This window comes from Callorhinchus milii, unplaced genomic scaffold (assembly GCF_018977255.1).
Source record: "Callorhinchus milii isolate IMCB2004 unplaced genomic scaffold, IMCB_Cmil_1.0 Scaffold3, whole genome shotgun sequence".
Taxonomy (NCBI): domain Eukaryota; kingdom Metazoa; phylum Chordata; class Chondrichthyes; order Chimaeriformes; family Callorhinchidae; genus Callorhinchus; species Callorhinchus milii.
The window spans coordinates 72,035,863-72,051,941 of record NW_024704744.1 but is presented as its reverse complement, the minus strand read 5'-3'; the positions used below and the strand labels follow the sequence as shown (position 1 = coordinate 72,051,941).

The 16,079-nt window shown below is 51.4% G+C and overlaps 1 protein-coding gene across 1 annotated transcript; it reads right to left on the bottom strand.

Moving 5' to 3' along the window:
* Positions 1–10: 10 nt before the first annotated feature.
* rsph9 (radial spoke head component 9) lies at positions 11–9,991 on the bottom strand. The gene is made up of 5 exons (XM_007894338.2): positions 9,755–9,991; positions 6,326–6,488; positions 4,739–4,871; positions 2,106–2,252; positions 11–203 (listed from the first exon to the last, which is right to left on the bottom strand). The coding sequence occupies exons 1-5, from the start codon at positions 9,979–9,981 to the stop codon at positions 46–48; spliced, it is 828 nt and encodes a 275-aa protein (XP_007892529.1). The 5' UTR covers positions 9,982–9,991; the 3' UTR covers positions 11–45.
* Between the last annotated feature and the right edge of the window lie 6,088 nt (positions 9,992–16,079).

Sequence of the window (16,079 nt, the reverse complement as noted above, 5' to 3'; positions counted from 1 at the left end):
CTGATGCTGTGGTCGTCTCTGGCTCTCCCTGATTGGGAGTAAGCGTCACACCATGAAAGGGAAGTCGATGTTCTTCTCAGCCAATCCCATGTACATTGAGCCGAACTTAGAAGTGTTGGGCACGTGGAAAAAGCTGTACCCTGGCCAGAGGAGGCTTCTGATCACCACCAGGGCACCTCGGTCATACTGCACACTCCACGACCCTGCAAAACCATCACCATGCAATGGAGTCAGGGACAGTGTCTCTTGGTGGGTTTGAGAGGGACATGGAGTGATCCACCGAGACACACACAAAGTCTCACAGACAGGTACACATGCACACATCAGGCATACACACATAGGCACGCACACATGTAGGCAGAGTCACAAAGTCAGACAGACACACAATCAGGCATGCAGAGAGATACAAAATACGAAATTACATTTGTACAGCACCTTTCACATCGGGAAAGCGCTGATACACAGGCAGAGACACACACAGATAGACAGACAGATGGCCAAAGGCACGGTCAAAGGGGAAGGTTTTGAGACGGGTCTTGAAGGAGGCAAGGAAGGGGGCAATCGGTTCACGGAGCTTAGAGGGAGAGAACACAAGCTGCAGTTTGTGGAGGGAAAAGTTTGGAATCCTGTGAGCAGGAGTTAGTGTTGTCGAGCCTGGATGTGACGAATAATAATAATACTTGCATTTGTTACAGTGCTTTTCACGTCTTCTAGACAACTCAAAGCGCTTTACAGATTATACTATAAAGTGAATTAACTGCATATTTGTGGGCGAGACGCATCAGCCAATTGCGCACAGCAGTGTCCCACAAACAGTCATGGATTGAATGACCAAATTTTTTTTTAAGGATTATTATCCCGGGAAAAGCGGTCCGTCAATTGATTAACAACTGGGTTCCTACTTACTGCTAGGTAAACAGGTGTGTGGAGTAAGGAAACTTTTTGCCCTGCCGGGAATTGAACCCAGGTTTCTCGCTTGCGAGAGCTCCAACTGCTGAGCTACAGGATTCCACGAATGCATGAATGAGGGTCTCAGAGGCCTGAGGGGAGGAGCAATGGCGGAGCCTGGCGATGTTGCGGAGGTGGGGGAAGGCAGAATTGTTCGTGGCATGGATGTGGGTTTTGACGGACAGCTGAGGGTCGAACAGGACACTAAGGTTCCGTACTGGCATTGTGAGAATACAGTGATGCTCCTCAGGACCTGAGGTGAGAAGGCACTGACGGGAGCCAAGCAGGAGAGTCTCTGTCTTGCCAATGTTCAGCTGGAAAAAGTTGTCTCTCATCCAGGACTTGATATCTGACCTACAGTTTGTTAGGACAGCAGTGGTCCTGGAGTCGAGGGTGAAAGCACAGAGATAGAGTTGGGTGTCACTGTGGAGTCCTGCAGCTCAGTGGTTAGAGCACTCGCCTCGCAAGCGAGAGACCTGGGTTCAATTCCCGGCAGGGTTAAATGTTGGGAAAGTTTCCTTATTCCACACGCCTGTTTACCTAGCAATAAGTAGGAATCTGGTTCTTAGTCAATTGGCAGATGGCTTTTCTGGGGGTCATAATTCTTTCCACAAAAAAAATTGGTCATTTCAATCCATGATTGTTTGTGGGACTCTGCTGTGCGCAATTGGCTGCTGTGTTTCACCCACAAAATATCGTCAATTCACTTTACAGTATATTCTGTGAAGCACTTTGAGACGTCTCGAAGATGTGATATCAAATGCAAGGATTATTATTATCTGCATACATGTGGAAGCTAACCCCATGCATGTGGATGACATTACCGAGAGGAAGCATGTAAATGTTAAAGAGGACGAGGACAGAGCCTGAGGAACACCCCACAAGTTGGTATAAGGACTGGAGGAAAAGCCATTGGTGGAAACAAAGTACAGATGATGAGAAGGGTAAGGTTGAAACCAGGTAAGGGCACAACCATGAAGGTGGATATGATAGGAGAGGCATTGGAGAAGGATAAAGTGGTCAACCGTATTGAAGGCAGCAGAGAGCTCAAGAAAGGACAAGGAGACAAGAGAGAGCACTGGTCACAGATGAACAGTGTCATTTGTTTTGTAACTTACTCCACTAACCTCAGTCTCCGAGACTCGGGAAGCGCTTACCTTTCAGAATATCGTCCTCCACACAATCAAGGAAGTCGATGGACATGTCCAGCTCCGCTCTCTCCAACAGTGACTTCTTCTTCAGCTCTTTGGGCTCCGTGAAGTGCAGGTACGATCGCAGCTTCCCTGCCTCAGAGTGCGACAGACCTGAGGAGCAGCCAGATAGCGGCATGAAACAGGGCTTTTACCACACACATCCTCACCCACATAGACTTACATAGAATGCCACAACAAACAGCCCAAGTAGTCCACCCAGTGTTTATACTACACATAAACCTCCACGCCTTATTCCCCTCTCCTACACCCCTCTAGTACAGTTTCTATACCCCTCTATTCCTTTCTCCTACACTCCTCTATTCCCCCCGTCTACACCACTCTTCCCTTCGCCTACACCCCTCTATTCCCCTTTCCTGCCCCCCTGTTTCTCTCCTACATCCCTCTATTGCCCTCACCTATCTCTCTATTCCCATCTCCTACACCCCTCTATTCCCCTCTCCTACACTCTTCTATTTCCCTATCCTACTCCCCTCTAATCCCCTCTTATATAACCCAGTTGTTAGTCGATTGGTGGATAGCTTTTCCAGGGGTAATCCTTTCAAAAACATTTAAAAAAACAATAACTTGACCACTTAATCCACGACCGGTTGTGGGATACTGCTGTGCGCAATTGGCTGTCGTGTTTTGCACACAAAACAGTCATTTATTTCACTTTGCAATGTATTCTGTGAAGCACTTTGAGATGTCTGGAAGATGTGATAAGGGCGCTATATCAAATGCAGAAATACTATTATTATCTATGTTTTTTTCTCCAATGCAACAATATCCTTCCTACAATTAGTAATATAATACAGAACTGGAAAAGGTTTGGCAACTGAACGATATACAGTCAGTCACGTTTACTGACTTTATCAAGATCTGGATCATAACAATAATAGACTCTGCATGTCCATTGGCTTCCCATCACTCAGAGGATACCTTCAAGATCCTGGTCCTCACCTTCAAAGCCTTCCACGGTCTTGCTCCCCCCTACCTCTCCGACCTCCTAACCCCCTACCACCCTGTTTGCTCCCTCCGCTCAGTGGACTCTGACCTGCTTCACATCCCCCGCCTTGCTTGCCCCACTATCCGCCACTCTGCACCCACCCAATAGAACTCCATCCCGCAGTCTTTCCATCTCAACCCCTCCCTCGTCACCTTCAAGACCCACCTCAAAACCCTCTTCTTCGACAGTGTTTTCGATCTCCCTGCTTCACCCCCTGCCCTCCCCCCTCCCCCACCCCAACCCTCAGCTTGGGTCCATAACTCTGTCTGTCCAACGCCTTGGGACATCCTCCTGATGTGAAAGGCTCTGTACAAATGTAATTTTGTTGTTGTTGTTATGCAGCACCGAAACATTTGGAAACGTTTCCAATCACTTCACAGGGAACTGCTGTGAAGTGAAGAGAAATAAGGTATTTGTGGGCAATTCAATGGCACCAGGTCAGGTTTTATATAGAATGGCATGGTCTACGAGGAGGAGGAACCAGTGAGCAATTGGGATGGATAAACAATCTGGCATGTTGCTTGATTGTCTCAGAATATGGAAGTCTGTATGCAGAACTGCCTTCCCATTCCCCCAGAACACAGGTAGCAACGAGCTGTGAGTAATGATCAGACAAGCTAACGTTTTTCAGTCTTGAGAGAAGATGATTCAGAGAGGACTTCAGACAGGGATAAATGGGACTGAAAAAGTAAACCAGTAACGATACATTAGGATTCACTAAGACAGTAGAACAAGAGGACACAGGTTTAGAGTTGTAAAGGGCAATTTCAGGACAGACACCAAGGAGTATTTCTTTACCCAGAGGGTAATTAACAACTGAAACAGGTTACCAGGAAGGGTGGTTGAGGCCAGGACACTAGGACTCATTTAAAAAAAGGTTGATGCTGTGATGGGGGACATAGGGTAGGTGTTCTGGAGGGATGAGGTCAGATGGGCCGAAGAGTCTTCTTCATCCAAACAGATGATGGATGAAGAGGGTGGATGAAGGTAGTGCAGTAGACCTAGATTACCTAGATTTTCAAAAGCCATTTGACAAAGTGCCACATAAGAGACTTATAAACAAAATAGAAGCCCGTGGTATTAAAGGGACTGTGCAACATGGATCCAGAACTGGCTATAAAGCAGAGAGTGGTAGTAAACAATGGCCTTTCTGACTGGAGGGAGGTGTGTAGTGGTGTCCCTCAGGGGTCGGGTACTGCTCTTTCTGATCTATATTAATGATCTGGACCTGGATATAGGGAGCACAATTGCCACATTTGCAGACGATACTAATCTAGAAAAAGTAGTTCATGGTGAGGAGGATAGCACCAGACTCCAAGAGCACTTAGACAAATTGGTAAAATTGGCAGAAACATGGCAGATGAGAGTTAATGTGGAGAAATGTGAAGTGTTGCATTTTGGTAGGAAGAATGAGGAGAGGCAGTATAAACCAGATGATACAATCTTAAAGGGGGCAAATGAATAGAGAGACCAGGGGTCCACATAAGCAAATCTCTGAAGGTGGCAGAACAGCTACAGATAGTGGTGACCACACACATCAAACTTCTCCTGCAATTTAAAGATTAATTCCAAATTGAAACCATTTTTTAACCTTTAAAGACCCTGTTAATGCTGATATAATCTTCTGTAGGTGTTTTGATGAATGCTCCCCTGGGGATGATGGCCACATCTCTGTTGATGCAGGCGATCACAGAGGTTAATCTCTCCTCCTCTTTTATTCGGCTCTTTTTAAAAATAAAACGCAAAGAACGTATCAGTTCACCTTCAAATACAAAACTTGATCACAAGAAAACAGAATACTATAACAATACAATTTTCATTTACACAGTGATTTTCATGTCTCCTGGACACTCTTGGGTCCCCAAGCATTGGGTCGTGCTAATTTACGCCTAACACTCTGGTATTAGATAAGCAGGATGTTTCCCTCCAAGGAGAGAGTGCGCATTCCATTCCAACAATCTATCTCTGGGATTTCCCTGTGTAGCTGGAATACATGGAATTCTCAGTTTAATTCGGATACCCTTAAGCACGGCGATGGGTTTCCGCATGTGCCAGACACCCGGCTACTGACCAAAAATAACACAAACAGTGCTGGATGGACACCTCAGCTGGTGGTTGGAGCTGAGTGGAGTGGCGAGAGGAAGGATGACTGAAAACACGGTCAAAGAAGTATATTTTGAGATGTGACTTGAAACATATTTTATTGGGAGGGATTACTACTAGCCAATCGACTAACAACCGGGTTCCTACTTACTGCTAGGTAAACATAGGCGTGTGGAGGAAGGAAACTTGCCAAAGATTTTGCTCTGCCCGATATTTGAACCTGGGTCTTCTCGCTTGGGAGGCGAGCACACTAAACACTATATTATGGGCTCATAATCGGAGCCCCTCATCCCTGAGGAGAGCCCATTGAATCCCATCTCTTCCCTACACCTGGGTGAAACAGCTAGTCCAAAACTATATACAAGACTCCCAACTGCAGCCCAACCCACAGCTAAGAAGAAGGAAAGTCCACACTGAGTACATTCTGTTCAAACTTGTTCTTTTTGGTCAGCTAAGTGCCCATCCCCATGCTTTATAGTATCCAAACTAAACTGAGAATTCCATGCATCCCATTTACACACGGAAATTCCAGAGATAGATTGTTGGAATTGAATGTGCACTCCCTAGAGGGATGCGTGCTGCTCATAAGGCTCTATATCAAATGCAAGAATTATTATTATTATTATTGTTATTATTATTATAGTGGATCTTTAAATGCCCATTTGACCTGATAAAAATACGCAGTCCCTACACTTCACAGTATTTTGTGTGAAGCATTTTGAGATGTCCTCCCAACGTGAAAAGCCTGTAAGGAAAGTGAAGATTATTATCTTTATTATTATAATAAAATTATATTATACTATTATTATAATTTTTATTATTATAATAATAAAATGTAAGTACTTTCTCCTGGGTTCCATGGCTAGGCGTTTACAATGTTTGGCCTGTCACAAGACCTTCCTCTTCGACCGCACCTTTGGTCACTCTCCGTCCCCAACTTTCGTGCCCTCCACCCCTCTTGATCCTAACCCACAGCTCGGGTACAAATTCTTGACAGTCCAGCACCTTGGAACTTCCTCCAGACGTGAAAGGCGTTATGCAAATGTAACTTGTTGTGTCGTTCAGTTACTCTTACCGAATGGCTGTCCTTGGTCACGCCACCGCCCGTCATTTTCTTCACATCACCGCTCTCGTATTCATAAGCAGGATTGCCCATGAAACGGCCTTTAATCACTGAGCAATTGGTGATCATTTCATCCGTTGCCGGGGGAAGAAGCTTCCAATCCATGTAGTTCAAGCTGTGAAATCAATCAGTACGGAGAAAGATATAACAATAATAATAATCCTTGCATTTGATAAAGCGCCTGATTATGTCGTTGAGATTTCTCAAAGAGCTTCACACAATATACTGTAAAGTGGATTGACTGTATTTTGTGGGCAAAACATGCCAACCTATTGCTCACAAACAACAGCAACAAAAACAAAATTACATTTATAGAGCGCCCTTCACGTCAGGAGGACGTCCCAAAGCGCTGAAGAGTCAGGTGTCGGGGCCCGAGCGATGGGGGAGGGGTGGTGTAGGGGTGAGGGAAGGCAGAGAGGTGGGAGGGCGACCGAAGACACGGTCGAAGAGAAGGGTCTTGAGACCGGCCTTGAAGGAGGCAAAGGAGGAAGCGATGCGAAGGGATGGAGCTCCAGAGTGTGGGGGCAGAGAGGCTGAAAGCCCGGCCACCGATGGTAGGGCGGGTCAGGCGGGAGACATGGAGCCCACTGAACGGAGGGAGCGGTGGCTAGTTGGTGCTGTGTGGGCTAGTGAGGTGGTTAGTGGGTGCTGTGTTGGCTAGTGAGGTGGCTGGTGGGTGCTGTGTTGGCTAGTGAGGTGGCTAGTGGGTGCTGTGTTGGCTAGTGAGGTGGCTAGTGGGTGCTGTGTTGGCTAGTGAGGTGGCTAGTGGGTGCTGTGTTGGCTAGTGAGGTGGCTAGTGGGTGCTGTGTTGGCTAGTGAGGTGGCTAGTGGGTGCTGTGTTGGCTAGTGAGGTGGCTGGTGGGTGCTGTGTTGGCTAGTGAGGTGGCTGGTGGGTGCTGTGTTGGCTAGTGAGGTGGCTAGTGGGTGCTGTGTTGGCTAGTGAGGTGGCTGGTGGGTGCTGTGTTGGCTAGTGAGGTGGCTAGTGGGTGCTGTGTTGGCTAGTGAGGTGGCTGGTGGGTGCTGTGTTGGCTAGTGAGGTGGCTGTTGGGTGCTGTGTTGGCTAGTGAGGTGGCTGGTGGGTGCTGTGTTGGCTAGTGAGGTGGCTAGTGGGTGCTGTTTTGTCTAGTGAGGTGGCTAGTGGGTGCTGTGTTGGCTAGTGAGGTGGCTAGTGGGTGCTGTGTTGGCTAGTGAGGTGGCTAGTGGGTGCTGTGTTGGCTAGTGAGGTGGCTAGTGGGTGCTGTGTTGGCTAGTGAGGTGGCTAGTAGGTGCTGTGTTGGCTAGTGAGGTGGCTAGTGGGTGCTGTGTTGGCTAGTGAGGGTGGCTAGTGGGTGCTGTGTTGGCTAGTGAGGTGGCTAGTGGGTGCTGTGTTGGCTATGAGGTGGCTAGTGGGGTGCTGTGTTGGCTAGTGAGGTGGCTGGTGGGTGCTGTGTTGGCTAGTGAGGTGGCTAGTGGGTGCTGTGTTGGCTAGTGAGGTGGCTGGTGGGTGCTGTGTTGGCTAGTGAGGTGGCTAGTGGGTGCTGTGTTGGCTAGTGAGGTGGCTGGTGGGTGCTGTGTTGGCTAGTGAGGTGGCTAGTGGGTGCTGTGTTGGCTAGTGAGGTGGCTGGTGGGTGCTGTGTTGGCTAGTGAGGTGGCTAGTGGGTGCTGTGTTGGCTAGTGAGGTGGCTGGTGGGTGCTGTGTTGGCTAGTGAGGTGGCTAGTGGTGCTGTGTTGGCTAGTGAGGTGGCTGGTGGGTGCTGTGTTGGCTAGTGAGGGTGGCTAGTGGGTGCTGTGTTGGGCTAGTGAGGTGGCAGTGGGTGCTGTGTTGGCTAGTGAGGTGGCAGTGGGTGCTGTGTTGGCTAGTGAGGTGGCTGGTGGGTGCTGTGTTGGCTAGTGAGGTGGCTGGTGGGTGCTGTGTTGGCTAGTGAGGTGGCTAGTGGGTGCTGTGTTGGCTAGTGAGGTGGCAGTGGGTGCTGTGTTGGCTAGTGAGGTGGCAGTGGGTGCTGTGTTGGCTAGTGAGGTGGCTGGTGGGTGCTGTGTTGGCTAGTGAGGTGGCTAGTGGGTGCTGTGTTGGCTAGTGAGGTGGCTGGTGGGTGCTGTGTTGGCTAGTGAGGTGGCTGGTGGGTGCTGTGTTGGCTAGTGAGGTGGCTGGTGGGTGCTGTGTTGGCTAGTGAGGTGGCTAGTGGGTGCTGTGTTGGCTAGTGAGGTGGCTGGGTGGGTGCTGTGTTGGCTAGTGAGGTGGCTGGTGGGTGCTGTGTTGGCTAGTGAGGTGGCTGGTGGGTGCTGTGTTGGCTAGTGAGGTGGCTCGTGGGGTGCTGTGTTGGCTAGTGAGGTGGCTGGTGGGTGCTGTGTTGGCTAGTGAGGTGGCTAGTGGGTGCTGTGTTGGCTAGTGAGGTGGCTAGTGGGTGCTGTGTTGGCTAGTGAGGTGGCTAGTGGGTGCTGTGTTGGCTAGTGAGGTGGCTAGTGGTGCTGTGTTGGCTAGTGAGGTGGCTGGTGGGTGCTGTGTTGGCTAGTGAGGTGGCTAGTGGGTGCTGTGTTGGCTAGTGAGGTGGCTGGTGGGTGCTGTGTTGGCTAGTGAGGTGGCTGGTGGGTGCTGTGTTGGCTAGTGAGGTGGCTGGTGGGTGCTGTGTTGGCTAGTGAGGTGGCTAGTGGGTGCTGTGTTGGCTAGTGAGGTGGCTAGTGGGTGCTGTGTTGGCTAGTGAGGTGGCTGGTGGGTGCTGTGTTGGCTAGTGAGGTGGCTAGTGGGTGCTGTGTTGGCTAGTGAGGTGGCTAGTGGGTGCTGTGTTGGCTAGTGAGGTGGCTGGTGGGTGCTGTGTTGGCTAGTGAGGTGGCTAGTGGGTGCTGTGTTTGCTAGTGAGGTGGCTAGTGGGTGCTGTGTTGGCTAGTGAGGTGGCTAGTGGGTGCTGTGTTGGCTAGTGAGGTGGCTGGTGGGTGCTGTGTTGGCTAGTGAGGTGGCTGGTGGGTGCTGTGTTGGCTAGTGAGGTGGCTAGTGGGTGCTGTGTTTGCTAGTGAGGTGGCTAGTGGGTGCTGTGTTGGCTAGTGAGGTGGCTAGGTGGGTGCTGTGTTGGCTAGTGAGGTGGCTAGTGGGTGCTGTGTTGGCTAGTGAGGTGGCTGGTGGGTGCTGTGTTGGCTAGTGAGGTGGCTAGTGGGTGCTGTGTTGGCTAGTGAGGTGGCTAGTGGGTGCTGTGTTGGCTAGTGAGGTGGCTGGTGGGTGCTGTGTTGGCTAGTGAGGTGGCTGGTGGGTGCTGTGTTGGCTAGTGAGGTGGCTAGTGGGTGCTGTGTTGGCTAGTGAGGTGGCTGGTGGGTGCTGTGTTGGCTAGTGAGGTGGCTAGTGGGTGCTGTGTTGGCTAGTGAGGTGGCTAGTGGGTGCTGTGTTGGCTAGTGAGGTGGCTGGTGGGTGCTGACCAGTACAGTGTCTTCCTGTTGTACAGCTCGTCCTTCTCCACGCCCTGAGCCACCAGGTAGTCGGCGTTGAGGCCCAGGATTTTGCCCCACAGGTACACGCTCCGCAGTCGGTACTGTTTCCGCACCAACTCCAGTGAGGTCTGCAGCGCCGCCTTCTGCTCCGGACTCAGCAGCAGCCCACTGCTGGACAGGTAGTCCACATGCTGCGGCAGCGTGTCCAGGTCCATCCCGGGACAGGCCACAGGGCACAGGGCAGGGGCAGGGCACAGGGCACAGGGCAGGGGCAGGGCACAGGGCACAGGGCAGGGGCAGGGCAGGGGCAGGGCACAGGGCACAGGGCACAGGGGCACAGGGCAGGGACAGGGCACAGGGACAGGGCACAGGGCACAGGGCAGGGGCAGGGCACAGGGAAGGGCACAGGGCAGGGACAGGGCACAGGGCAGGGGCAGGGCACAGGGCAGGGGCAGGGCACAGGGCACAGGGCACAGGGCTGGCACAGGGCACAGGGCTGGCACAGGGCACAGGGCTGGCACAGGGCACAGGGCTGGCACAGGGCACAGGGCAGGGGCAGGGCACAGGGCAGGGACAGGGCACAGGGCAGGGACAGGGCACAGGGCAGGGGCAGGGCACAGGGCAGGGGCAGGGCACAGGGCACAGGGCAGGGACAGGGCACAGGGCAGGGGCAGGGCACAGGGACAGGGACAGGGCACAGGGCAGGGGCAGGGCACAGGGGCACAGGGCACAGGGCGCGGGGCAGAGCTGCGGCCCTGTGTCTGCTCTCAGCCTCTCACTCGCTCACACCAATGGCCCCGACGCTCTCCCCCGGCAACCGTTACCTGGCAACCGGGAGACGCCTCTCACAGCGCCCAACAGCCACCAACTCACACCCACTGCCACCAACTCACACTCACACCCACTGCCACCAACTCACACTCACACCCACTGCCACCAACTCACACTCACACTCACTGCCACCAACTCACACTCACACCCCCCGCCACCAACTCACACTCACACTCACTGCCACCAACTCACACTCACACCCACTGCCACCAACTCACACTCACACCCACTGCCACCAACTCACACTCACACCCCCCGCCACCAACTCACACTCACACCCACTGCCACTGCCACCAACTCACACTCACACCCACTGCCACCAACTCACACTCACACCCACTGCCACCAACTCACACACACACACACTGCCACCAACTCACACCCACTGCCACTGCCACCAACTCACACTCACACCCACAGCCACCAACTCACACCCACACCCCCACCACCAACTCACACTCACACCCACTGCCACCAACTCACACTCACACCCACTGCCACCAACTCACACTCACACCCACAGCCACCAACTCACACTCACACCCACTGCCACCAACTCACACTCACACACACTGCCACCAACTCACACTCACACCCACTGCCACCAACTCACAGTCACACCCATACCCCCACCACCAACTCACACTCACATCCCCCGCCACCAACTCACACCCACACCCACACCCCCCGCCACCAACTCACACTCACACCCACTGCCACCAACTCACACTCACACCCACACCCCCCGCCACCAACTCACACTCACACCCCCCGCCACCAACTCACACTCACACCCCCCGCCACCAACTCACACTCACACCCATACCCCCACCACCAACTCACACTCACATCCCCCGCCACCAACTCACACCCACACCCACACCCCCCGCCACCAACTCACACTCACACCCACTGCCACCAACTCACACTCACACCCACTGCCACCAACTCACACTCACACCCACTGCCACCAACTCACACTCACACCCACAGCCACCAACTCACACTCACACCCACTGCCACCAACTCACACTCACACCCACTGCCACCAACTCACACCCACACCCACTGCCACCAACTCACACCCACACCCCCACCACCAACTCACACTCACATCCCCCGCCACCAACTCACACTCACACCCACTGCCACCAACTCACACTCACACCCACTGCCACCAACTCACACTCACACCCACTGCCACCAACTCACATTCACCCTCACATACACACACTGCCACCAACACACACACACACTGTCACACTCAGACACACACCCACTGCCACCAACTCACACACACACACTGCCACCAACTCACACACACACCCACTGCCACCAACTCACACACACACCCACTGCCACCAACTCACACTCACACCCACAGCCACCAACTCACACCCACTGCCACCAACTCACACACACCCACTGCCACCAACTCACACACACCCCACTGCCACCAACTCACACACACACACACTGCCACCAACTCACACACACACCCACTGCCACCAACTCACACACACACTGCCACCAACTCACACACACACACACTGCCACCAACTCACACACACACACACTGCCACCAACTCACACACACACCCACTGCCACCAACTCACACACACACCCACTGCCACCAACTCACACACACCCACTGCCACCAACTCACACACACACACACTGCCACCAACTCACACACACACCCACTGCCACCAACTCACACACACACCCACTGCCACCAACTCACACACACACACACTGCCACCAACTCACACACACCCACTGCCACCAACTCACACACACACACACTGCCACCAACTCACACACACACCCACTGCCACCAACTCACACACACACCAACTCACACACACACACACACCAACTCACACACACCCACTGCCACCAACTCACACACACCCACTGCCACCAACTCACACACACACCCACTGCCACCAACTCACACACACACCCACTGCCACCAACTCACACACACACACACTGTCACACTCACACACTGCCACCAACTCACACACACACCCACTGCCACCAACTCACACACACACCCACTGCCACCAACTCACACACACACACACTGCCACCAACTCACACACTGCCACCAACTCACACACACACCCACTGCCACCAACTCACACACACCCACTGCCACCAACTCACACACACACTGTCTCACACACACCGTCACACACATCATTCACACACTGTCTCACACACACTGTCACACACATCATTCACACACTGTCTCACACACACTGTCACACACACCATTCACACACTGTCTCACACACACTGTCACACACACCATTCACACACTGTCTCACACAGACTGTCACACACACTGACACACATTGTCACACTCACACTATTACAAACATTGCCACATGCACTGTCACACACATTGTCACACACACTGTTTACACACTCACACAACCTTTCACACACACATTTACACACACACACTGTCTCACACAAACTGTCACACACACCAGTCATACACAGTATCACACACACAATGCCGCACTGTCACACAGACACTGTCACACACACTAACACACACACTGACACACACACACACAGTCACATACACTGATACATACACCTGTCACACACATAAACTGTCACACACTGTCACACACATTGTCACACACACTATAACACACACACACTGTCACACACACACTATCACAAATACTGTCACACACACTGTCACACACACAACCACACACACAGCATCACACACACACTAATACATACACACTGTCACACATAAACTGTCACACACACTGTCAAACACACTAACACACACATTTACACACACACTCAGACACTGTCACACGCACACACTGTCACACACACTAACACACACACTGACACACACTGTCACACACTGTCACACTCACACTATCACACACACTGTCACACACACTGTTTACACAGACTGTCACACAAGCTGTCACACACACTGTTACACACACCAGGCACACATAGTGTCACACACACTGTCACACAAACACTGTCACACACAATGTCACACACACTGACACACACACAATGTCACACACACTGTCACACACACACTCTGTCACACACACACTGTCACACACACACACACTTTCACACACAGTCAAACATTGTCATACACACTGTCACACACACACACACAATGTCTCACACACACACTTTCACACACACACTGTCACACACACTGTCACACACACTGATACACACACACTGTCACACACACTGACACACACACTCACACTGTCACACACACACACACACACACTGTCACACACACACTGTCACACACACTGTCACACACTGACACACACACACAAACACACACTGTTACACACACACTGCCACACACACTGTCACACTGTCACAAACACACACTGACACACACACTCACACTGTCACACACACACTGTCACACACACACACAAACACACACTGTCACACACCCACTGTCACAAACACACACTGTCACACACACTCACTGTCACACACACATACTGTCACACTATCACACATGCACTGACACACACACACTGTCACACTCACACTATCACACACATTGCCACTCGCACTGTTTACACAGACTATCACACAATCTGTCACACACACTGTCACACTCACACTGCTACACACACTGCTACACACACTGTCACACACACTGTCACACATTGTCACACTCACACTATCACACACACTGCCACACACACTGTCACACACACTGTCACACATTATCACACTCACACTATCACACACATTGCCACATGGACTGTCACACCCACTGTGTACACAGGCTATCACACAATCTGTCACACACACTGTCTCACACACACTGTCACACACAATATCACACACACAATGCCACGCACATACTGTCACACAGACACTATCACACACACACTGGCACACACACACTGTCACACTCACACTGTCACACACATTGCCACACGCACTGTTTACACAGACTATCACACAATCTGTCACACACACTGTCTCACACACACTGTCACACACAATATCACACACACAATGCCGCACGCACACTGTCACACACACACACTGTCACACACACTCACACTCTCACACAAATTTTCACACACACTGCCACACACAGTGTCACACATAAAGTCACACACAATGTCACACACACTATCACACACACACACTGTCACACATTGTCACACTCACACTCACACAGACTGTCACACACATTGACACACTCACTGTCACACACACAGGCACACACACTATCACGCACACACTGTCACACACACATTGTCTCACACACATTTTCACACACAGTGTCACACACACACTGTCACACACACTCTCACACAAATTTTCACACACACTGCCACACACACACACACACACACACTGTGACACACACTCACACACTGTCACACACACAGACACACACAATGTCACACACACTGCTACACACACTGTCTCACACACACCGTCACACACAAGTCACATACACACACTGCCACATGCACACTGTCAAACACACTGTCACACACACTGTCACACAGACTCACACACAAACTGTAACATAAACTGTCACACTCACATTGTCACACACAAGTCACACACACTATCACACACAAACCCACACAAACTGTCACACACACACTGTCAAACACACACATTGTCACACACACACACTGTCTCACAAACAATTTCACACACACTGTCACACACACTCACTCACAAACTGTCACACAAACTGTCACAGACACATTGTCACACACACTGCCTCACACACACAATCACAAACACAGTCACACTCACACTGTCACACACAGACAGACACACTGCCACACACACTGCACACACACACTGTCACACACAGACAGACACACTGCCACACACAGACAGACACACTGTTACACACACACTGTCACACACACTGTCACACACAGACAGACACACTGCCACACACATACTGTCACACACACTGTCACACAGACACTGTCACACACACTAACACACACACATTATCACACATACTGTCACACACACTGTCACACACACACACTGTCTCACACACACTATCACAAACACACTGTCACATTCACACTGTCATACTCACACTGTCTCACACACACACTGTCACACACAGACAGACACACTGCCACACACGTACTGTCACACACACTAACACACACACATTATCACTCACACACTGTCACACATACTGACACAGAAACTGACACACAGACACAATAGCACACACACTGTCACACACACTGCACACACACTGACACAGACACTGACACACAGACACAATAGCACACACACTGTCACACACACTGCACACACACTGACACAGACACTGACACACAGACACAATAGCACACACACTGTCACACACACTGGACACACACTGTCACACACACTGCACACACACACTGACACAGACACTGACACACAGACACAATAGCACAC

Coding starts and splice junctions, on each gene's coding strand:
- rsph9 (XM_007894338.2), bottom strand. CDS start 9,981: ATGGACCTGGACACGCTGCCGCAGCATGTGGACTACCTGTCCAGCAGT. Junction 6,489..9,754: donor AACAGGAAGACACTGTACTG/GTCAGCACCCAC, acceptor TTGATTTCACAG/CTTGAACTACATGGATTGGA. Junction 4,872..6,325: donor TGACCAAGGACAGCCATTCG/GTAAGAGTAACT, acceptor ATTTTTAAAAAG/AGCCGAATAAAAGAGGAGGA.